The sequence below is a fragment of the Xenopus tropicalis genome, chromosome 2, assembly GCF_000004195.4.
Source record: "Xenopus tropicalis strain Nigerian chromosome 2, UCB_Xtro_10.0, whole genome shotgun sequence".
NCBI lineage: Eukaryota > Metazoa > Chordata > Amphibia > Anura > Pipidae > Xenopus > Xenopus tropicalis.
Window position 1 is genome coordinate 40,815,691 of NC_030678.2, and position 25,923 is coordinate 40,841,613.

Consider the following 25,923-nt stretch of genomic DNA (forward strand, 5'->3'; position numbering starts at 1 on the left):
TTGGTGGCACCCCCAAAGATTTGTTTTTGCTAGTGTCCTGAAAAGAGGATGAATGTGTACAGGTTTGTTTGCCTCTGGCACGAGTGAACACAGTTGTAGTGCTGGCTATGGCATCTATACTAAAGATCACTTATCCTAGAAAACATCAGGTGCCAAGAATTGTACATAGTACATCCACCATGCTGGTCACCAGTAGCTACTAATTAAGAAAACAGCCTCAAGAGATGGATAAATGAAGCCAAGACGTTTAGTGTGCTTCGAAACTGACCATGCAAGGCATTTTTCGAGAACAACATGTTTTCATTTTCAAAGCATAAAGAATTATTTGATTTTTTAGGACAGTCAATAAACAATTCACAATGTTATATTTCAAACGTAGAGTTTAAAGAACTATTACAGCTGGACTATAAACGCGAAGAATAGAAGTGATGTATTCAGAGTCATTCTCCCTATCCACAATCATACCTGTTTTCCAAGTATCTAACAAGTTTAGATAGATTTTGCAGTTACTGTCAATCCACTAAAATTAATCAGAATTCTCATAATACATGAGCGGATGCACGTACCCTTGAGGGGGTTGAAATATCTGAAAATATGGTCATTATTCAAACAAGGACAAAATAACTCATACCTCTACAAACTACAACACAGTGTACCACTAAGTGACTTTAATTCACAAAGATGTTATGACAGTAGAAAATAAGATATACCCGGATTTAGGGTATGAATAAAGTTGGGCATACATGGGCAGATTTCAGCTGCCAATTCAGGTCCTTCAGACCAATTTGGCAGCTTTTCTGCCAGTGTATGGGCACATCTGACGGGCCTACCCAGATCTTGATTGGGCAGGTTTGTTTTTCCCATAGGATCGGGAACCGCATCGGCTCATTGATGCGGTCCTCGTCCGACGGCTTATATAGCTGTATATCCCCCTAGGGCTAAATGATCTGCTTGTCTGGCAACCTCAAGAAAGAATTCTTGTAAAAGTGAAAAGTATTCCATTAGCATACTAAAGCTGCTAATATTTCATAAATTACTTAAAGAAATAAATAAATAAAAGCTGACCACACAGGATGATAAAAGCTGCCAACTTTCCCCTCCTGACGGTAATAGAAGCTTATCAGCCAGGATATGCCCAGCTTATTTAGTGGTCTCTGAGCACTGAGATACCGCCCGATCAATTTCTGGATGAAATCAGGCAGACAGAGATCAATCGGGTTTGAAAATCCAGCAGACAAGGATCATATCGCATGCTGATGCAGTATCTTCCAATGGGTTCCAGTAGCCTCAGCACCCACAACAATCTGTTGCCCCTGAGCCACTGGTTGGGTATCACTGCCTTAAAAATACTTATCTTCAACTTTTAAGTTTCCCTGAAGGTACCTTCATTACATAATGGCAACATCCTCTACAATGAAATGTCAGAAATAATCAAGTTTCTCTTCACTCTCCCATAATACATAATTTTACTTAAAGGAGAATGCAAGTCAAAATGTAAAAAGCATACTGCCCAATAGTCCTCCTATTGTTTAGTAAAAACGCCACACTTTTGGCTCACCTAATCAAATATTTACTCAGTCACACTTACTCCACATTTTCTAGAACAGGCAGCCATCTCTAAAAAGGTATTCTTCCCTTCCTTTCCCTCCTTGCTTCATACCGCACATGTGTTTCATTCCCCCCCCCTCCCCTCTGCCAGATCCGCTTCTGATTGGCTGGTGGGCATGTGTAGCTCAGAACAGGAGACAGGATCAAGTTACGCACATGCTCAGAGAATAGGAAGGCTGCCGCTGGCACCTACAGGAAGGGAAGAGACATTTCAGTGATATCACTGGAGTCTTCACACTGCTGTAGGCTGCCAGCTCCATATCTCAGAGAAGCAAGCAGGGATCTGGGAATTTAGATATGCAGTAAGTACTTAAAAAGAATGCCTTTAGACTTACTTTTAATTTATTTTAACCTTTCATTGTCCTTTAAATTTCAGCTGTACATCATCATTGGTGTGTGAGACTTTTACTTAAATTAAATTTGAGCTATCTTTCAAAATAACCAACTCCAACACAAAGCCTGCAGGTAAAGACAAACTGCTGAGATGGACAATTATTGATTACTTTCATTTTTCATCTTTTTATCATTATTCAGTAAAAGAGACATGATAAAATATTTGTTTGCCTGCTAGCTTCCCTTTGATATGTTTTACAGAACGTCCCTTCTCTGCATGCCTGGTTTCTTTTTTATATACATATGAAATAAGAGAGTCGAATTGTTCACCTAAGTAGTTATTGATAGCCAAAGCATATTGTATGCTACAAACAGTACAGAATGCTGAAACAATTTAGCTGAAGATGAAGTCAGCCAGAAAACAATCATAATCAACACAACACTACAATATAGCGAAACAGTGTAAACTCTAATTAACACTGCTGCTAATTTGCTGGAAAGACTTGCATGCAGGCTTCAAGCCGTGCTCCATCATATCTGTGTTAGAGAGAGAATGAAGCTTTAATCCTTTAGAAAGGAGTACACCGCTAAACAAGCATCCAGAGAAAACAGTTCCATTTGTTTGGGTTACACTTTGGTAAAACACAGCAACTTTGCCAGGTGCGGCCTTTGTTTTAACCGTTTGCATATACAGAAGGAGGAGGTGGGAATGACTGAGCCACGTACCTTCTGTACCATTTCCTTGGTATGCAGCAAAATCTGTGGGAGAGAAATAAAAACTGCCATTACCAAAACGTGAGGACATTTGTATATAAGTATTGCTAGTTGAATATCAGTGCAGTTGAGTATTTGAGTATTCTAATAAGAAAAAATTTCACAGAATTCACATGTTTTATGATGATTTATTTATTACAGCCAGCTCATAATAAAGCACATCAAGAAAAAAAAACTAATTATTTGGAATATATGAATTTATTTTTTTTTTTTACACATGCAATTAATGCACTGCTGGCACCAAGAACCATTAGACTGTTTAGTCATAACGCAAGTAATATTAATAGCTTTAACATGTGCAAGACTATGTGTATATAACACAGAGTACAAGATGAAATAACTAAGCACCTTTAATACATTTTCAGATTTTTATGACTAATAAATAATAATAAGGAATAATGCATTTTCAGTTAGAAGCGCAAGACAAGGGAGCTCCACTAAAATCTTCTAGTTGTTAAGGGTACAAAGGGCCTCTCATCTACCTGGTAAAGTGCTACCTTTGAACGTTATAGGCATCTTCTAGTAAACCATGCAATGGAATGGTAATGCTCACCCAACTATCCACCTGGTGTGGATAGTTTTCTACACTATTGTGACCATTTCTTGTAAAATTTATGGGGCTTGCAAAGGGACATTGAGAGCTAGGGTTTAACAAAAGATGCAAAGCGCTATGTTGTATATAAAATGTTATATATTTTTACATGAATGTGACCTAAAACATCATATGATTTTCAAACAATACCTACAAGTAGATGAAGAAAACCTACTTCAAAAATTATATTTGGTCATGCATTTATTGAAAAAAAATGGACTTGTTGGAAAATCACATAAGGTTTTAGGTCACATTCATATATAAAATTTTAAAGGGTTGGAGAACAGCTGTATACAAATGCTGGAGTTAAGCACAGAGTAAAAAGTTGAATTGCAACTGCACTTAGCAGCTGTCTATTACAGCAGTAGTCAAATAAATAAGACGTATGTGCAGTACTGTTATTGCATCTTAGAATGTATCTTAGCCCTCTGATACCCACCCTGTTCAGGCTCATTACGCTTTGCAGCCAAAATCTGCTCAGATTGTCTGCACCTGGACTGCCGCAGTGGCTCCTGCTGCAGACACAGAAATGCACGGATTCAAATGTAGGGGCAGATTCTCAGACTGAGTTTGTCCAAGGGCTAATAATTCATCACGTATGGCAGAAGCCTTACAATAGCTGGTATGTGCCCTTGTATACTTAAGCCTTGGAGAGCTCAGTGCTCTACACCATAACAACTACTCAGTTTACTCTAGTGAGTGTCAAGTCTTTGCTTCGCCAACTTTTGATCTTTGGCCGCAAGAACCCCCCTCAACATTCCCGACTTCCACACTTATTCAATTTGGCCCCAAATTACCTTTTGCAACTGCAGCTCTGCCTTAATATGTATAACTTGCCAGAGAGAAGCAAAGTAAATTATATAAAATAAATTGGTATATGTTCTATGCTTAGCAAGAAAGCTTTCTATTCAAAGAAGTGGAATTGCAGAGTGCAAAACAAGAACATAAGCATAAGTGTACAACCACTTGTTATAAAAAGAGAAAGTTATTCCATAAGCCAGCAGGTAATTTTCTTGCCATGCTCTAGGTTTCTCCAGCAGACAGCAAACTGTCTAATAATATATGTAAGCCTGTCAAATAAAGATATACACAGATTCAGTCGTACAGCTCAGCTGTTTAGGTCAGGTCTCAGAGTACCCTTTCAAGTCAAGTGGACTTTTTGCAGTCGACCAATGTTAAAAACATTACAGCAGTGACTATTCTTTTACTGGACATCTGATGCGCCAAAAAAGAAACTGCTATAATTATCCATAATTGTGATAACTGGTCGAGAATGTCATTGGCGCATTCCAGTGATGGTTAAACCAGCAGGTGCAGCGAGGTTAGCCGAAGTTAAAAACTTGGTGTAAGAAAACAGGGAGGAGGGTGAAGGACACGGAAAGGAAAATATTCCCCTCTTCTGAGAGGAGAAACTGCACTTCTAAATGATAGCACAGCTGCCACCAAAGAACTCAAACAAAGGGAATGTAGATAATTGTCTAATAAGAATTTCACAGAACATTTAGCCAGCAACAAACATTTTCCTCATTTAAATCTCTTGTACTCTTCTTTGCCACAAGTGCCTTCCATAAAATATATACGTCACCCTTATTAGTAGGTAGGCTTTTGAGTTATTTTCCTGTGTCTAATTTGAAGTATTGTTACTTGCTGGATGTGGCTCAGATTGATTTATTCATGCGAACCATATGGGACTGATTGCAAAACAAATCATCACATTCAAAACTATTTATGTTCTCACAAAATACCGACATTGTAACATTTGCTCCATTGTTTCCTGTGGGAGATGCCATTTGCACAATCATAATGCCTACAGTTTTACAGCAAATCTGGATATCGCTGGATTGAAGAGTTGAAACTCTGCTTCAGGACAAGGTTATCCACATGATCTGAAAAAGATTCTGGCATAGTAATACATTTATGTTTCCATCTCTAGGATGTGACTCTGCCAGTTTCACCAGCACATATGCCACACAGCAGAAAATAATTTTCTCTGTTGCTACTAAATCTACTACTGTGGCTCTGTGCCACTGAAAGCCACAACATCTAGGGATTTCTACTACCATTACACAAAGTTTTCCAAGGACTACCCAATTATTCAGGATCCACACTTTATTTATATACAAATATATTTAGCTTCACATTTATTAGCACCTCTCTCTCTCTTATGGAGAGGCATAGAGAATCGTTGCATCTAAACCTTTCCAAGATGGCAAGGATTAAAAATCATGATGGCGGTTTTAATTGTCTTTTAGTAGGCTAAAGCACTGAATTCCTCTCTAATGCCATTTTCCTTGGTAACCTTTTATCTTCTTCCCCTATCCCTCAGGTGTTTTTTTTTTACAGTTTCCCTTACAACCATAATGCTAACAAAACCACATTTCTTCCTAATAGCATTTTGTTTCTTGAACCCCTCAATACAAGACAAGCTACCACTGCGTAGAGTGTAATGTTCTTGCTAAAATACTGCTGATTTGCTCGTTAAATGGTAAGTTCACCATAAAAATACCATTGATTATCACTACACACATTAAATGCCCACTATGCCCTCAGCTTTTCCTTTTTACTTTTAATACAATTGAGCACTTATACTGGCAAGGCATTATGATATAACACCAAAATAAAACCTAGGGAGCAGTCCCTGCTATGAAAAGTTTGTTCCCACGTACGTCAAATAGAATTGATAATGAAAATGATCATTTTTGTGATTTAAGAAGATTACACAGCTACCCTGAGCTTAAATAAGGCTAAACTAAAAGTATAAAAATACAAATACAATTCTGTTATGCAAAAAAGGATTTTCGGTGCAATTCCCCTTTAAAAAGTAAAGAAAAATGTACTTCATAGGAAATTTCCAATACCTATTAAAGTTTTTCAATGGTTTTAAAGTTACTTGTAAATGTCATTGTCTACATATCCTTATCCGATTAAAGGTTCTGACTCAAATAAAAGGCAAAAAGTCTGTTACTTAGCTGACTGTTGTTTCAGGAGTCAGAATGAGCAGAGCACAGACTATATACAGACATATGCTGCTTCCAATAGTAACTGCATTTACAAATAACATTAAAAAACACAAAAATTGTGCATTTAATATTTTTTATTATACAAAAAAAGTTCGATTAGACAAAATGAACAAAATTAAAGCAATTTTTAACTTGGATCATGCTTTCATGGAAACTATTGTTTATAATAAATGTAATGTTAATTTACTAAAGTACATTTTCATCCTGTCTGTTATATTCAACTTTTCTCCTGCCTAGATTATCTTATTTTAAAAACAAAGTAACTCGGACCAAAAACATACATGACCAAACTATGAAATTTCTATAAAGAGACTACTCTGATCAAGTGTGTGGCTTACAGTTAATGCAATTAATTTAGCACCAATGATAGGTTAGCTTTGTCAGATGACAGACGTATATTTATTTCTACCCGGTCTGATAGAAAATCACGTGAAAGTGGTGACAGATAGCACACATAAGGTTATAAAAAGCTTGCAAGATTCATTAATAAGCCAATTCTGCAGTTATCTCATTTCACAGCAACACCTGCATATTTATCTTTTCATCATCAATTGGAATTTTGCCCCCTCCTCCCTTTCCAGGCATTAAAAAAAATTCAACCTCAGAATAAAAAAATAATAAAAATAAAGTTTATGCTTAATTTTTTTCCTCCTTAACAAAGTACAGCTGTTGAGAATAATTGTTCAAGATCTTACCCTGTAATGTCAACTGCAGCAGAACAAAGAGTATTTAATTAGCAAATCTATTCAGTAATTCAACACCTATTATATCAAATGCCTTCGTGATTTTATTCAGGATAATTGGCTAAGAGGGTTATTACTGACATTCAGATGGAATTTAAAATTCCTCCACGAGTCGAGTCATAATAGCAGTAATGATCTCCCCAATCAGGAGATTGTGTGTCACACAAGGCTCTCCGGCATAGCAGCAGAGCCCATTTCCTGACTTCTTAATTCCCGGCCTCAGCTCGGTGAGGGCTCTTCATGCCGATATTTCACTCAGCGATGCAGCTTTAATGGGACTCTATTAAAACATGCAGAACAAAAAAAGCGACAATTTTTTCTTCCCCCCCATGCGTGTGTTAAAGAGTGACAGCTCTGCCATCATATCAATCAGCTCAGGGTTTCTGATAGCTGCAATAAAAGTCTGGGTGCCCAGGGGGTAGGATAGGTGTAATTAAAAACAGCAGGATCACTATATAGTTTTATCCCACCCTTCCCTAAATTAAATAATAAATTTTGCCAAAGTTTCTATCTCTCCTCTTCCCCTCCTAAAAAATGAAATATATGTACTACAGGTATAGGACCCGTTATCCAGAATGCTTGGGACCAAGGGTATTCTGGATAAGGGGTCTTTCCATAATTTGGATTTCCATACCTTAAGTCTACCCAATATGATTGTTTTGCATCCAATAAGGATTATTTATATCTTAGTTGGGATCAAGTACAAGGTACTGTTTTATTACTACAGAGAAAAAGGAAATCTGTTTTTAAATTCTGAATTATTTGATTAAAATGGAGTCTATGGGAGACAGGCTTTCCGTAATTCAGAGCTTTCTGGATAATGGGTTTCCGGATAAGGGATCCCATACCTGTACTAGGAACCTAGGCATAAACAATCACATACAGTTATAGGATCTGTTATCCAGGAACTGGAGTTTGTCAGATTTCTGTAATTTAGGTCTCCACGCCTTCTATTAAAATCATATAAATGTTAAAAAAAAACCAATAGGATTGTTTTGCCTTCAATAAGGATTAGGGGTCCTATACCTGTACAGACATTTGTATCATCCCCTTTGCTAACATTTGAATTGCTGTGGGTATAATTGCCTTATTTTTCTATTTTCCTGCAGTTAAAAGGGTGGTTCAAATTTACATTAAGTACGTTATAGACTATACTATTCCTAGTAACTTTGCTATTGGGCTTCATTATTTATTTATTTATAGTTTTCAAACTATTTGCTTTCTACTACTACATATTTCCGGCTTTAAAATGGGGGTCCCTGACCCCAACAGCCAAAAACTTGCTCTGTGGGCTTATAAATGTATTAATAATTCTACTTTTTATTACTTATCTTACTATTCAGCCCTTCTCCTACTCATATTCCAGTCTTTCATTTAACTCACTGCCTGGTTGCTAAGGTAAACAAAACCCTAGAAACCATAAAGTTGCTGAAATTCCAGACTGGAGAGCTACTGAACAATAAGTTAAATTACTGAAAAATAAAAATTAAAAAACAAATCGCAAATTGCCTCGGAATATCAATGCCTTCAACGTTAATTTAAAGGTGAACAACCCCTTTAAGCCAAATCACCAAAGGGGATGGTATTTTTGGGAGATTTGTCTGCCATCCTCCTTATATTTTACACTGGGAGCTTTATCGAGGACATTCAATAAGTCACACGGATATATGGGAAATATGTATATAGCAGTTTTCTCCCAAGGGACTCAAAGTACTCAAAGCAAGGGAGCCATTAAGGCAGCAGGAAGTATGCTGTGACACCAAGGCTGGTCAATTAACCTTTAGGCCAAATCCTGATAAGTCTAACCAGTCTCTCAGTTCAGACACTGCTGAAACCCGCATAGGAATCTATTACAGCACCCCAGTGCTGACTCACTAAGTCCCCACAGTTCAGTCCAGTTTTGCCTTGGTAGAGTATATGGAATTGAAGGGAAGTAGCTCATTGATAGTAAGGAGAGCACACTACCTCTATCAGCTGAGGACCATAGCTGGCATGTGCGGGAAGTGAATAGTGTAAGAATATACCTGCACATTTGTACTGAGAGGCAAACATACGCATCTGTGCAGGTCTATATGCACAGGGAAAATACACCTGACCCCGTCATTTAGATTCCCGGCTTCAATCAATCATGGCTTAAAGGCAGAAGTCTACTACAGCAACAGTTCTAAAATTGGTTTTGTCCCATTGCTTTAACTTTTAGGAACCAAAAAGAAAGCAATATCAAAGTAAACATTTTTGTTTTGAATACTCTTGACCTTTAATACATTTCTGAATCAAACCTTATGTCCAATAATAATTCAAAATTATATATTTGCAGAAAACTATTACACTTGGAGCCAGTTAAGAATTCCTTTGTTTGCATTTAGATGTTTGCTGCTGTAACCTTAATTTAGCACTATGTTGTGCCCAGTACATTAGCTAAACTTGTATGTACCCCAATGTGTTACTATAGGAGAAGTGGGGGGGAAGTAAAAGTAAAGAAATATTTGTAGTGAAAGAGTTAAGTTGGACTAAAAGCAATAACTAACTTAGATTCTTCTCACTGCAGACTTCTATTGTTAATGCTCTAAGCACTTCTTATACTAATTTAGGCATAATTTATTACCACTCATCACAGCTTTGACTTTGATAATTGTCTTATGAAAATACATTAATGTTTTTCGCTCCCTCTTCAACACTATTGCTAATGTACAGGTGCTTTAGAATTACATTGACTCATATCCTGAAAAAGAGAACAGAGAAAAAAAAACCCCCCACTAAACTATGCCTAAGTGATTGAATTAATTGCCCTTACCGACTAATTAGATTTCCCAACATCAATCCTCTCAAGTTAGTCACAGCTTTTGTCAACCTTTAACCCCTCTGTTTTGACAGAGCCGACAGCTGTGGAAAACTTTTTTTAATCCCCTTGCAAGACTTGACCACTACCAAAATGACATTCCATTAGTTAACCCCTTTTTCCCACAACAGAAAATGAAAATAATATAAGGTTATTATGTCATAATATTTTCTTTTATGGGTAATCAACAATTACTACCTCAAAGTCCAACTCCAAAACCAGGATTTTATGGAATTCTATGCAGGACACCTATTCATACATGCTGTTAAGACTGAAATATTATTATATATTTACAACAGTTTTATTAAGCATGCAGTGTAAGGTGTGTTCACTTCTTGCCTTAATAAAACAAAAAACATGAAAATATGAAGGACCTGATGGCATGGGTCTCAAGCACTTTTCATCCCACAGGGTCCCCCAAGGCAAGGAACAGGTTTACTAATAGGAATGTGAGTGGCACAAGGCCCTCCTTCATTCATTTCAGGAGTCAGGCACGTCAAGAGAAATGAATGCCTATATTGTTGGCATGCTGAACGCCACGCGAACATGCTTCTGAAAATGGCCCTGTCATGTTGACACCTGGGAAGGGAGCACAGAGGGAGAGCCAAGCAGCAGATCGCTTTCCTGTCAGCTGCCAAGGGAGTGGACACTTAAGCTGCTTTAAGGTCTCTCATTCTTCCCTTTAAAAAAAAAAAAAAGAAGAAGAAGAAGAGGGTCAAGGACACTGCAAGCTGTCACTAATAAACATGCCAGGCAACTTTACACTGGTCTTAAAACCAACAATGGATGACTGAGATCTAAAGGAACAAATCGGTGGTGGTAGGGAAGGCGGTGTAGACCAGTTTAAAAGTGTCAGTAAGTGCCACTCAAACAGTAGAGCAGTAAAGGTAATCATTTTCCTTCTTTAAGGACAGATCAACTTGCCCACCTAGCTTCAATGAAATGCTATGTGCTGGCACCATAAAAGTAAGAGATATCCAATCAGATCTTACAGTCTACTGCAGTTGGTAAGAGCCAATGGCTGCCATGGGTTACAAAACATGTCAAACCCTGCCCCTGATACTACCCCAACTCAGACTAACCACATTTTACCACAACTGTTTATTTGGTATTGTGAATGCATTGAAATACCAGCAGAAATTTGAGCTTTTGCATGTATTTCACAACTAAAGATTTTTTTCAATTTACATGTTTAAATGTTGTGGTATTTATTTAAAACATTTGCTCATTATTGGTAAAGGGCCTCCTGTGCAAATGGCTAAATAGGGAAAAAGCTTTTTCGTGTGCTGTTATTAAAGAACAACAATACTAATCTACTAACATTAGCCTACGCAAAACACAGATACTGAATGCATTTAGAAAGTAAACTGATGCAAGAATGACTTGATGTGCATAAATCTTAGGGACAAATTTAATTTTATTACAGTTAAAGAATGGTTATTAGGCCTTTTAATTCTAAGCCAGTACTCAACGTAAGTCATTGGCCAACAGGATTGAGAAATGTGATCTTGTCTTTATCCTTTAGAAGGATGTTGTGATGGCCTCTCGAATTGCGATGGTTAAGCATTTATCTCACACCATGCAGTGAGCAGGTAAATTTAAACCGTTTCCCCTGACCTTTTGGACAATTGAGAACACAAGAACTGTATTATTATTCTTTGCTTATATATATAGTGCCGACATTTTCAGCAATGCTTTACAGAGATTGTACAACATTCACATCAGTCCCTGTCCCAAGGGGCTCAAAGTCCAAGTCCCTACCACATTCAAACATACTATGACTAGTTTTATTGGGAACCAATTAATATGCCTGTATGCATCTGAAGTTACTGGAATACCAAGAGAAGACAAAGACATGGTGATAACATAATACTAGGCCTGGCTGGAATCAAACGCAGGGCCCAACCACTTTAAGGCATCAGTGCTAAACACTGCAAGGAATTTTGACTAAAGCCCCTATTGTAACTGATTTTCAGTGATACAGAGCCATATGCCAAGTACTTGATGTTTGTGGTTAGACAGGGTCCAGCTGATCCTTATGTAGTACAGTGGCAATGAGTCCGGTTTTACAATTCTGATAAACCGGATTCTGGAATTCTGGAATATCAGAAGCCAGGCAATATAACAAAACTCGACTTACGTACTGTCAGCAGACAGTATATTTGCCAAGTGATTATGGTGAGTGAGGGGAAAGAAATGCCCTGTGTGTGGTGAGTGAGGCCTGCCTGACCCTGTCACTTTCAATAGGATACCATGGAAAACTAAATGTATGTGTTTGTGACTGGTATGCAGCTGATTTAATGCAGTTTTGACTTGGTAAAAGAAGATTTCGACAGCAGGACCATCAACTGCTTCTATTAAACAAAGTAAAATTGTGTTGCATGTTCCAGGCAAAGCTTTGTAAGTAAATACAGCAAGGAGAGTATCCAGGGACTGGAACAAACAAACCAAAATGTTAGGAGACCAGAGGTAGTGGACAGGGTTCTCCATCTTTCCCATTCTGAAAATATTACATGTAAGTAGACAGAAAATGAAGAATTACTAAGGGGCACATTTACTAATCCACGAATCTGAATCCCGAATTGGAAAAAATCGGATTGGAAATGAACGTTTTGCGACTTTTGCGCGAATTGTCGCAACTTGACATATTGATCGCTCGTGAATGGCGGGCAAACCTTTCCAACTTTGCATGATTTTGGAAGCCTCCCATAGGACTTAATGGCACTCTGCAGCTCCAACCTGGCCCAAGGAAAGTCACAATACTGAAGCTTGAATGAATCCGAAACTTTCGTACTCGGCGCGACAGTACGATTTTTTCGCGACAGCAACAATTCGCGAAAAAGTAAAAATACCGATCATTACGGAAAAAATGCTTTGGACGCTTTTCGGACGTTCGTGGATTAGTAAATGTGCCCCTAAGTGTGCAAAATAATTTCCTTTCAATGAACAATCAAGACCTACAAGTGCAGGTTAAGCAAGTAAACAAAGGTATCAGTCACCACCTTTCTGAATAGAAGCCTGAGCATGGCAGCACGTTACTTAGCACTGCTTCCTGGCAGCACTGGGAGCCTAAGTTAAATTCCAGCAATAGCAATTTTGCAAGGAATATGTGTGTTCTCCCCACGATTGCTTGGGTTTCCTTTGGGTACTCTAGTTGACTCACAAAAAAATAAAAAACCCACAGGCAGGTAGATTGATTCCTCATCAAATTTAACAGACAAAACAACAGTGCAGTATATAGCACATCACTACCGAGGACACTATATACCAGGGCTGTCCAACTGGCGGCCCACAGCCCCCTACCTGTCTGGCTGCTGTGACTGCTTACCATCGTGTAAGCTTTACATGGTATCAGTAATTAGATTAACTGGCCCCCTGCATGGTTTACACCTGTGTGGCACACACAGGCAGCATAGGGCCGGCAGAGTACTGCCTGTGTGTGTCATACTCTGCCTGCCCTGTGGGAGATGAACCTGGCAGGGGTTTGTTCTGGAACTTTGTTAGCATTATATGGTCCCTAAGGTGTGTAATTATATGCTGGGCGTTGCTGTGCTATCAACTGGAGGGGTGTGGGCAGTGAGGTTATATTAATGACTTCCTGAACAAGACAATTTATACATATACATAATATATATATATATATATATATATATATATATATATATATATATATATATATATATATATATATATATATATATATATATATATATATACACACACACACGTCTGCATTGGAGTTTATTTGAAAGGGTTGGCCTTTTTTCAATCTAACTATGTAACTAGTTCCCTCAGCAGGATGGCAACCAGTATAGCTAACCTTGTGCAAGGCACATGGTTAGGTCAATGTCATCAGTAGCAAATTAACCTATGTGCATGTTTTTGTATAAAAGCATCAACAACAGTTGTGAATGTACAAAGAGTGGGTTTGATACATAAAATGCAGCTGTTCCCTTAAAAGCTGGTTGAAAAAAATGGTGTACCAGTGTCCAAACATTAGCCCTTGGTATAGGTGTGTTTTGGACTCTAATTCAGGAACTCTTATTTGCTACCTTATGAATAGTTCAGTTACAGCTGATACAGATATAAATTAGGAATTGAGAATATCATAGCATTAATTGTTAAAACAGATTTCCTATTTCCTCAGCTGGCTAAATCTTCTTTCCAGGATAATAAATTATTGGGCAGTGAGTAAAAAGACAATTGGAAAAATGACACTTTTATGACCGAGCAAAAATGTTGCAGACCAAAAACAGAATTTTTTTCATAGCATATTTATGGAAGTCTGCTGTGATGCTTTTATATGCATGCTTTAAATGCTCAACTGTAAAGTGACACTCCTCACAAACTGGCAAAATTAATAGGTCTACTAAGAGGAACCCTATGAGACATTCCACTAATGCCGAGCAAAGACCGCAAAAAACACTCAGGCATGTGAAGGCTCTATTATTCTTGGAGCTATTATTTAGTGATCAGACAAGGAATGTCATGGGACAGGGTTACAGAGAAAAACTTGCTCTAGCTCTTTGGTTGACATGCAACAGGCTACATATTTTAAGTGACACTAAAGAAATATTTAATTATTTAATGAAGTTTCTGATGTAAATTGTCACAAATCCTCAGTACTTTCTCTTCAAGCTAAAAACATTCAAAAAACAAAATGTTACATCTCAAATTTTAACAACATCATATTAGACCATCAGTGACTTTTGTAAATCCTGTTTATTTAGGATCCTTGCTGGGATCTTCTACTGTTAGGCTTTCTCGTAGTGCCTCTAAATAATGTTTTTTTTAGCAACACGAGCACTGCCATGTTCCACCACAGAGGAGATACATATCTGAAAAACCGTAGCTAATGGTAAGGAACAAAAAAGCCTTTAACTCAACAAAATCCATCGTATTTACTTGGAGCAGTTCTATCCAACTTATAGCATGTAGTGGGCCAATTATTTCTCATACAGCATGTTTATTGACTGGATTAAATTAAACTGACAATGTCATATAGTGAAGTCTATGGCGCCTTTGTCTGGGGACCATAAAAATCCTTTGGAGGGCCTCACCTAGCCCTTGTGCCTCCTTGTCTGCCAAACACTGGCCTTCAACTTACCAGGATTAGAAACATTGTTGTCATTGTTGATAGCCAGTCGACTGTTTTACTCAAAGAGGCTGTAGTACTGGTTATAGCACTAAAGTGCGATTAAATAATTTAGGTTAAAGATTTAGTTCAGTAATTCTCCCCAAATTCTATGGATCTGATATTTAGCCAAATCCCATAAACACAGGGCAATAAGGTTTAAATGGCACAAACCACTCCAGTAAGCACGTGCCGCCTGCTATATGCAAAGCATTGTCTATCAGTTTCAACTAGAAGCAAGGACAGGCAATTAAGAGCTTTATGATGGTTGCTGTTCCCCCTGTTCTTATCGCAGCAGTCAGCGTTGCACAAGTGGTATAGTCCTAAGAAAGCTTAAAACAAAAGTCTTTTTACAGAGTGAAATGAGACCTAATTATCCAACCTGATTTGCTGTTTGAGAGCATTTCCATAACAGTGACAAAAAACTTTGAAGCCACAAGTAAAAATCAATAAGTTGATGCAATACCAATGCATTGTGCCTTACCCAGGAATACTTCTAAAGCATAATTCATATTTAAAAATCCCTAAAGCATAAAGTAACTGAAACCTATACGTGTGTTCTATTCCAGGAATAAGGAGGACAAAAAAAATTACATGACCTTCATATTCTAACAACTGGTGTAGTGTAAATGCTATAACTATGTGTTCATGGCATGCTGGGTTTGCTTTGATCACTGTCACATGAAAGAATGCCATGTCACCATTAAAATTGTTGCTATTGTTTCAATTCATTCTGACAATCAAATCATTTCATTGCAAAACTATATGTTAGCAATCCAAAGAAAATATTATAAGTGAAATCTGCATCTATCACATTCCTTTAATAGGACCACAATTCTGGCTCTGATTTAAATGGATAAGCAGACACTTATGCAAGAAGTCTTTGGCCTAATAGGACTCCGGCAACTTCTCTGTGATAAGTCTACTACATGTATTATTTAGCAAATCATCAAGGTTTAGAGAATTCTATGCCAAATAAATCCGTGATTGACACATTTACAAGTAGTACAATTTTAATGTAAAACCTATACTGACCACTAGGGATGCAGTAAATCCATGACTTTTTGCATTCGGTCAAATATTAAAACCTCTATAAAAATGTGGCTGAATAGTAAACAGAGGCCACCCTATCATTTGTATATTTAAATGAGTAAAATGAAAATGCACCATCTGTGAATCACTTTCATTTGTTGAGAGCTTAAAGGTACTGCTGACTTTTAAGGGATTCTGTCATGATATTTGTAGTGTAGCTTCTATTACTAAATTACACTGTGTACATTACAAATAATTCACTCTACCATTTAAAATTTTATTCTTGAACCAAAAAATATATTTTTTAGCTGTAATATTGGTGTGCAGGCACCATCTCAGTGCATTGTGCCTGAGTCTGAGCTTTCAGAAAGAGCTAGCACTTCAAATGCAAATGCTTTCAGATAAGCTATTGTCTCCTACTCAATGTAACTAAAGGAGCATGGCCAGACTTTTTTTTTTTTTACTATTGAGTGCTATTCTCACATTTAAAACTAGGTGGGGCATGGGAGCATTTCTAGCAATGCACGTTATTCTCTTACCCCCACCAGCACTGGTCTCGGATGTCATTGCACATGCACTGGCTCTCATACGTGGGGGGGTATCTGGGGGTGTTGTAGGAAGTGTGAATGGCCGCTTTGCCTTGGCCCACCTCTAGATGTTATCTTGCTACCTTTCCATTGTTCTGCTTAAAGGCTGCTGGGGGGGAGGGGTGTCATTACTCTAACTTGAGAGACCAAGTTTATCATCAGAGCATAGGTAACATGATTGAGGGCACCTGGGAAACTAAGAATATGTCTAGCCCCACATCAAATTTCAATATTAAATATAAAAAAAATCTGCTCTTTTGAAAAATTGATTTCAATTCAAGATTCTGCGCTTTCACTCAAATTAAATGAATACGCCACCACCCAAAACCTGCTGAGATCCTATAGAAGTTTATGGGAAGTGTATTTAACAAAGCAATTTTTGGCTCTTTATCCATGACTATGCAACGGTGATGTACACATTTGAGTTTTTCCATTAAATAAGTTTGTAATTAAATATAATAAATATTCCCCTGAGATAAGGGCCATATGCGAATTGAAAGCAAAATACCAAACCCTGCATTTGTGGCATTTCTATTAACCAAATATTTTTTAGACATTTATTTAAAAACAAAGCAATCCCCATACTTGAACAAATACTTTAAGTTTGTCTTTCTTATATTCCGGTGGCCTCGAGGTGCACCTCACACTTACCACTAGTTTTACAAACAATGATGCACTGGATACTGGATATTCAAACTGCTGCCAAATCTTCTACTCACCAAGTCCATAATAAAATTCTGTTGCATCACTTACTAGTGGTACAAGTATAGGGTGAGAAGGGAAGGGTGTGAATGATCTTTAACCAAGCCTATACTATAAGCCTGTCATGCTTAACCTCACATAACAAAAAAGCAGATAAAGACTTTTTTCCCTTTAAGTCACTTTGCTGGATACCTAAGCTATCTGTTAATGTCTGCTCTTTGGAAATCTCACCCAGAAAACAGGAGGAAATGATATAGTCCCCAGTACATGTACTGTGCAACATGATTCTAAATCATGTAGAAAATTTGTTACTAAATAGAATTGTTAAGTGATAGTGTTTTATCCCAATACACAAAACGATCATTCCTTTTCACACCTTGGCATGATTTTCAGCTGTAAATTTAAAGCACAGTAAATGGGTACACGTTGCCCTCCAAACATAGAATATGCGTCTCTCAATATAGATCAGCAGTCGGGACATTCAGTTCCTGGATAATGAACAGAACTGTGTAATATGAGAACAGGAAAATTGCAGATTTAAATCTATTATTCCTAGAAGTGTATATTCCTTTTATTCACCTTCCTTGTAAAAACGCAAGCTACAAGTGGAGGACAAAGGCACAACCTACCACTGCTGATTAAACACACAATAGGAAGTTTCGGAAATGTTGTGTGGAATTCTAAGAACAATAACCTATTATTAACAATTAAAAAAAGGGGGGCATGAGAGAGATGGAAGAACAGTTGTGAAGGGCAGATTGCTTTCAGTTGTGTCAGAAGCAGAAAGGGCAGAGGCGAATCAAATCTCCACCAATAGCAGTCACTTTGTGATAATCTATCATACATGCTTGGCATGCCCAGTGTAACAGAGAAAGGTTGCTCGGCTTAGCCAAGAGGTTCTTGCCTTGTTATCCACAGCAGCTGCTGAGGATGAGGAGGAGAAATAAAAAAGCAACCAAACACATACATACTATAGAGAGCATAAAGAAAAAACTTACCCAAATTTGTGTCAGAAGAAATAATAATCATTTATACTGAGAACCAATCAACCATGCAACAAAATAATTTAAAACGCTTAGATGTGCAATAGCATATATGAAAAATGTCAACATTCCTTTCGCATACATATATTTGTTTTTAGAATTTAAAGTACAAGGAAAGCCCCATTCTCTAGGCGTGCCAATATGTTAGGCACACCACAAAAAAAGCATTGGCCTGGGGGAAAAAGAGAAGTAGCAACCAATCGGCTTCAGTTTCCTATAGTTTGGCTAAAGGAAATGGAAATCTCATTGCTTGCCAAGGGTTACATATACCTTTAGAGCAGTGATCCCCAACCAGTAGCTCATGAGCAACATGTTGCTCCCCAACCCCTTGGATGTTGTTCCCCGTGGCCTTAAAGCAGGTGCTACTTTTTGAATTTCTGGTAAGGAGGCAAGTTTTAGTTGAATAAAAAACAAGTATAATGCTAAACAGAGCCTTCTGTAGGCTGCCAGTCCACATAGGGGCTATTAAGTAGCCAATTATAGCTCTTATTGGCACCCCCAGGAAGCTTTTTTTTCATGCTTGTGTTGCTCCCCAACACTTTTTCCATTGAAATGTGGCTCATGGGTACAAAAGGTAGGGGATCCCTGCTTTAGAGTATAAGCTGTAACAAGTAAGGTCATCTCTTCCTCTTGTATTGGTCAGTTGTTGTAAGAAGCATTTACGGAGGAGGGGGGTTACATTTTTGCCTGAAGTGTTACATTTATATTTTATGGTTATTCCAGAAGTCTGGCATCCACTAAATATTTTATATAATGTCAACAGATGCCACCAACAGTGGCAGGATAAGGAATCATAATAAGTATGGTGTCTATGCCAGCAGAACACTCAGTTATAGTTTCTAAGTTTCTAGTCTTCATGTAACTTACCAGAATGCATGAATATATTTACAGTACCCAAGAAAAGCAAGCACTCGTAACATGAAACCACAGTGCCTGGGTACAGTACAAAAGAAACAGTAAGCCAATCAAAAGAACACCCCACACTTGCAGGGCTTATAGGTGCTTAAAAGGGATTACTCTCCCCTTAGGGAATAACAAACACCAGGTTTATTCCCAGGGCTTGTAAGACAGTTAGGAGAGAACTGCACTTGGCCATGAAGTTTGAATCAAAGCACATCTGTACATCTGCACCACAGCGATCCCAGGATCCCCAGAAGTCCAAGGGTAATGGCTAATGGTGTGTTTTGACATGCAATTTCTAAATTTTCCAATAAATAGTATACCCAATGGCTTCAACATCATTTTAATAATGTATGCCCTAATACATGGTAAAATGCAGACTAACCTGCAATAATAATACAAATATACATTTCTAAGTCAACCGAACATACTTTTTTTGTAGTTATTGAGTGTTATTTAGCATACTGCTTGCTCTATTATCAAAGGCACTAATGAAAATTACCAACATAAGGCAAATAAAAAAGGCATAATGCTTTCTTTGCTTAGTAAAGCAATGTATTTTGCTTCCTCACTAGTGATAAATGAATTCAGCTGGTACCAATGACACTGAGCTACTGCCCAAGTCTAAGGCTAAATCATTAGAACTAGTAGCACTGAGACTTTATTCTGTCAGGCACTTTCTAAAGGAATTACATTTACAAATAATTTAACACCACTGAATTTTTTTTAATCTATAAATTAATATATAAAATAATGGATAAGAGGAGTTGCGTGGTGAAAGAGAGTTTAAAAGGTAGAAAACTATTTAAATCAAGCTCAAACATGGTGAGGCAACACTTACACAAAAGGGCATGCACGTAACATACATGCAAAAACACTATACATCCTGTGAGTGAACTTAAAAGATTGTGTAATTTGATTATTTATAAAGAAGGAAGCCTTTTCTTTGAGTACATTTGAGTTTCTGTTGAAACCTATAACTAGTAAAACATGGAGAAAACAAGAGAGCTACTCACTTGGGCATACCAAGCAAAAATGCTCTCTCAAATATATTTATACTCATCTGGGTATCACACAGTAATTTCATATTAAATAATGCAGTGTTTCATCCTTTCCTCTGAAGATCTCCAAGTATCTATCGCCACCTAGTGAAAGATCAAACAAACTAGCCCCTTATAGGCATGAAGTGCTGTTACATTAACAGTAACCAACTCATCCTTTAACCCATAAAGAGCCGAGCAAATTCTACAGTCTTTAGCTTAAACACTGAGAATATCACAAGACTTCTTTATAAAATCTATTAAACTTGGGTCCTTAATATTGTAACCAAAGTTTATATTTTTTTTTTTTATAAGTTTAGTTCCTTTTCTGTTCATGATACTTCCTGTCTGCTACATCATGATAAATGCACATTTGAACTGAAAAAAAATACTGTAATGTTGGGACAACATTTGTAATATATTGAAAATAGGATAAAATAAAAAGTCTACAGGCTTCTCTGTAAATGTGTGCTACATTTTGTTTTAAAGTGTTGCCTTTGTTCTTCTAGCGCCAGTAACAGAGGGCTATAAATAGAAACTCTGCTAAGCAGTTGCATCAATGGCTATGCTTGTCACATTGTTTTCCTTTATTATACAAAATCAAATTTTTTGCATGTCTAAATGAAAACAATGGGCAAAAAGTCCCAGCTTTGAAGCAAAAAAAAAAAAAAAAAAAAAAAAAAAAAAGAATAAAAGGAGTAAGGCAGTCTAATGTGACTGGAGCCCAAAACAACTGCTGTTGGCAATATACAGCATCCCCATAGTTACACAAAGGTCACGCTGACTACGGAAGCCGAGATGTAAGTGGGCTACTGTGTAAATAGCAGTCATTCATAACACTGGGTTCCACTTCAATCAGGGCAATGGGGCAGGGTGAAGCACTGGTTATGGATCCCCTATTCCACTGCTGCAGCAAACTGTACAACTCAAAAAGCCCTGTGCCCCCAAACTAAAGCTTGAAATAGGGCACTGCAAGGTCCCAATCATACCCTGGGCTTTTTTGTTGTCCTTTAAGACTATATATTTAAAAACAAGTGGCTGGGTGTATTTTGCATTCCTGCACCAGCCTAATAACTTAAATAGTAGTTTTAAATTCTATTGAGGCATTTAACTGAATATACATAACTGCAAGTATTTAGCAAATTTACACAATGCTGGGAAGCAACCTGTTTTGTAGATTCTTTTATATCGGTAACCAGAAAACAATGGAAAAACAATCATAATTACATGTTAGCAAGCATGTTTATACCTCATATAGTCCTTCCCTCTGCAGCTTAGCTGTTTAAATGACTAAAAGCACATCTATCATATTCCTACAATTAAATTCATGCATACATGTGACAGTCACCTCTTATTTAAAGATCAGAATCAAGTGGCCATGAATCATATTCCCTAATCCATCCTATGCCATGGCCAAAACAGGCAGCAGATTGCAGGATCTGGGGCACTTAGATGGCACTTTATTTCCTGCTTCAAGTGCCCTGTTGAATTGCGTTACAGTAAAATATTCCTTGTAGAAATTACTGTATAAACCTGTAAACCTTTCATCCTTTTAAATAACTAAGCTTTAAAGATTATTTTACGTTCTCTGTGCTATTATGCAAAAAACTTGCACCAATACACTTGTGTAATTTTTTGCTGGTATCTGCATTAGTAAAGAAGCATAATGTTTCTCCATAGAGAACAAGCAAAACGCTGTGATTATGTTGGCAAGTAACTACATGAAAGACTGACCTCTCTCCCTTGGTGAGTAACCAATGCAGCCAAAGGTTTGGCATAGAACCTGCTGTAGGAGAAGCCCAGGCATCCATACATGCTGTTTGCCGTGAGCTTTAAAGCTTTTTGTCTGATGTCATACTAAAAGTAAAGAGAGCAAAAAAAAAAAAACAACAAGCATTTAAAAGTCTCCAACATAAAAGCTACCGATGTTTCTGCAAAAAAAGAAAAAATTCTAATGTTACAGTATAAATATATCATAAGAAATGATGACCTCAATATTTGGTATAAAACATTTCTAAACGATAAAATAAATAATGCATATTCTAAGTATCAGTTAGTGGTGATCAAAGCACCAGGCACTTTGTGTGGCATTATCCATAAAAATATCAAATACTTTTTTTTTTTTTAAATGTACAGTAAAAACACAAACCGCAATCTGTTTCAATGTATTGTTTCAATAATTAACATGGACAAACTATACTAACAGAACTGTAAGCAAGCTATGTGATCTCTGCTGTACATATGCTGAAAATCCAGGCTACTTCACTACAAAGGTTACATAAATCAATCTAAACTCCTGAGGCCAAATAATCACAAATTATTTTACAGAAAATGCTTTGGTTTTAATTAATCTGATTTAACATTCATTTAATGTACTAATATGACCAATAACACCACCCAAAGCACTCACTTTCCATTAAGGCCTTGTGCCAGTATGTTACCTGTAAGTATAAATCAGGGTTTAGGTCAGGCTGCTTCATTAACTGCTTCACGTGACGCCTCCTCTCCACCAGTTTCCGTATCTCTCGTGGTAAGATCCCCATTTCAAGATCAGAATGAGGTAGCTCTGGAATTTCTTCCTGATCTTCACCCTGCAACACCATTCAGAGAGGATATTACAATACACATAATATTTATGTCTGCTCATTCCAGCAGCGTTCGTGCACCAGCCTTTGGCAGAGTCTGGCAGACAGAATCTATCCCAAAATGCTGTCCCCGCTCAACATGCTGATTGTAATGAAAGGCGCGAAGCAACCAAAAGGAAATCACAAATGAACAGAAGGCTTCAACAAACACCAGCAATTTTATTCATAAAGGCAAAAACATGGCTCACACAGTTACAGTTCTGCATGATTTCTGTAGTTAACCCTTTGGCTATTGGAAGAACTAGTCTCTGTACCAGAATTTAGGAGATTTTTCTATATTGCATGCAACTGTTTATCTGATTATAAAATATTTTCAGCCACACAAGTGGAGAATCTCACAGATAACAGACACTATTTATACATTTTTAAAAATAATGCTTTATACACAATGAGGGTCATTTATCAATACTGGGCAAATTTGCCTGTGGAAAGTAACCCATGGCAACCAATCAAATTGTTGCATTCGTTGTTCTACCAGTAGCTGGCTGAAAAAAAACAAACATTCATTCATTGACTGGTTGCTATGCGTTCGTGCCCACAGGCAAATTTGCCCAGTGTTGATAAAGGAGTCCCAATATATCCAGTGAGGGTGAACACACAGAGCAACTAGTAGCAGCTACTTTTTCAGTTACTAAATGGTATGGATATACCATGTACTCAGCTAAGCCGACACACCACATACTAGTAGCCTTATTTTATTAAAGAAATCAAAAGAGATACATGTTCTTCATCTACTGCCAAAAAGTTGGCCTCATACAGCCAATATTATTGGTCAATCTTGTCATGCCCAGAATATGATCAGAGGGTTCAAAAATGACAACACTCTAGTTGGAATCTGAGTAGAATAAAACAGTTATGGCACAACAGGAATCTGATGATGCAGACTGGCCAGTGATGGCACCAACAAAATTACTTCTAGTAACCTAGAAATGTTCATTTATTAACCCAATTTGGCTACATGTATGACTTAACTAGCCCAAAATTCCTTTACTCATCAATTATATTCTCTCACTGAACAATTTTTTTATTCTATGTGTAAGGCAGCACCAAGCTTGGAGCAAGTGAACTTACTGAACTTAAGTCAACTCAAGAAGAGCGTTTAAAAAGACAAAAGTAGGCAAATATCAGTAGCTCCTTAGTAAAATGCATTACATATCTTATCTGCCCAGTAGATTTTACCAGACTTACTTTCTGTGAAGTAGGAGCCTCTCTTTGCACTGTTGTAAAGCAGATATTATATTCCTGAATGATAGAGGGGTACAAGCTGTTGAAATCCAGAAGCAAGATGAATTTGTCGTAGAAACCTAAAATTACAAAGATAAATATAAAGACTGAAACATACGACCACCAGTTGCTCAGCAGACATTGTTTAAGAAGCACCAAACTAGCATAAGAAGTGCAGCATTCACTTTTAGAGGCAGTAGGAGTATTTGCCAAAGAAGTCCAAAGCTATAATGTCAAAGATATAAAATTTCCTAACAGTAAGGATAACAGTAAAGCAAATAACCACATAGAAGTATTCAGAATAGTTTATTTCTTACAGTGTCCTGGTATGTTGTGTGTTATCTTAGAATGCACTACTAACCATTACATTATATTTATAATCCAGGACTACCTGATGTATATTCAAACATATTTAAGGTTTAGGTTTACATTTATTTTGTACCATTTAGGATAAAATGACTTATTTTGCATCCATCACTAGAACTGTGTATGTTGGGATAAGACAACTAGAATGGCAAAGCAATATATATAATTACACGCATATTTGTTCTTAATTTCTTAACTGAACCTACCAACTTTGGGTTCCAGGACCAATCCTCCAGCATAGGCAGCCTTCTTTCGACCTTTCTTATTTTTATTTTGATCTGTGTCCATATTATCATCGTCCTCCACCTAACCAGGGAGGGGGAAAAAAAAGTAACAAAAATGGTTTTATATAAAATATTAGATAAACACATACTATATAATAATGTTCCACGTCCCTCCATTTAGAGAAGTTCAAAAACATTCTTTGCTGAACATGTAATATTTGGATGAAACATCTAACAGCTATGACAGACAAAAAAAGTAAAAGCCACAGAACATAATTTAAAAATGCAATACAACTAATGATGAGATCTTAGGAAGCCATTCAAAGTGTGACACTACATATATCACATGCATGCAAGCAATTAATAATGCCCTTATGTCTAACTAGACTACAAGGAAAAGGTTTTATATGGAACATACTCTAGACAGTCTGGGAAGGCAGTTCACTGTGGTATATTTCATATCAGTTTAAACTAACGTGTATAGCTTTCTAGTACAAAAATATATACATTTATGAGCAAAGCCTGCTCAATTCTGAAAGGAAAGTCAAGCTTTTTACTGTAATTCCACCTCGCCACTTTGAAATCTTTCCTAATAAAGATTTCTTTCTAACTTACAGTGGTCTGTTGAATTTTCTTGAACACTGGCTTGTCTGGCACTATGAAGTTATTTTCTGTGAAGGCATGAAGGAGAAGGTACTCGTTTCTTTCTGAGCGTCCACCCATTAATGTCCTTGACTGCAAAAAACAAACAAGAAAAAACAATTTAACATATTATATATTATAATAGATATAAATAAATATTTCTGTGGATGCAGCAAACCCGCAGTTTTGCAATTTATAGCAAATAGGCCAAATATTTAACCATATTTTGATTCCTGGCTATGGTGCCTCTCAGCATAGTAGAATGAAAAACTAATAGAATTACAAATGCTTCCAATTTTTATGGAACTACAGAATACCCAATTCGACCAATTAATTCATTTAAAAAAAAAAAATAAGAGGGTCTTGCAGTATTTTTGAGGTGGAGGTAGGCAGCTTCTCTAGCTAGAGAGTGACATTTACTTGTTACAGAGAACAGGTTTGGAATGGAATCACACACTACAGTGACAATTTCTTT

General features: G+C 37.1%; 1 protein-coding gene across 4 annotated transcripts in view; it reads right to left on the reverse strand.

Moving 5' to 3' along the window:
• pola1 (polymerase (DNA directed), alpha 1, catalytic subunit) overlaps positions 1-25,923 on the reverse strand; it is a 151,903-nt gene that overhangs the window by 95,665 nt on the left and 30,315 nt on the right. For all 4 annotated transcript variants that reach the window (XM_012957632.3, XM_031896704.1, XM_031896703.1 and 1 more), the window contains exons 22-27: positions 25,422-25,541; positions 24,789-24,888; positions 24,181-24,296; positions 22,789-22,938; positions 22,082-22,204; positions 2,668-2,700 (exon numbers count right to left, since the gene is read on the reverse strand). In XM_012957632.3, coding sequence (XP_012813086.2) covers positions 2,668-2,700; positions 22,082-22,204; positions 22,789-22,938; positions 24,181-24,296; positions 24,789-24,888; positions 25,422-25,541 — 642 coding nt within the window. The remainder of the gene's footprint in view (positions 1-2,667; positions 2,701-22,081; positions 22,205-22,788; positions 22,939-24,180; positions 24,297-24,788; positions 24,889-25,421; positions 25,542-25,923) is intronic.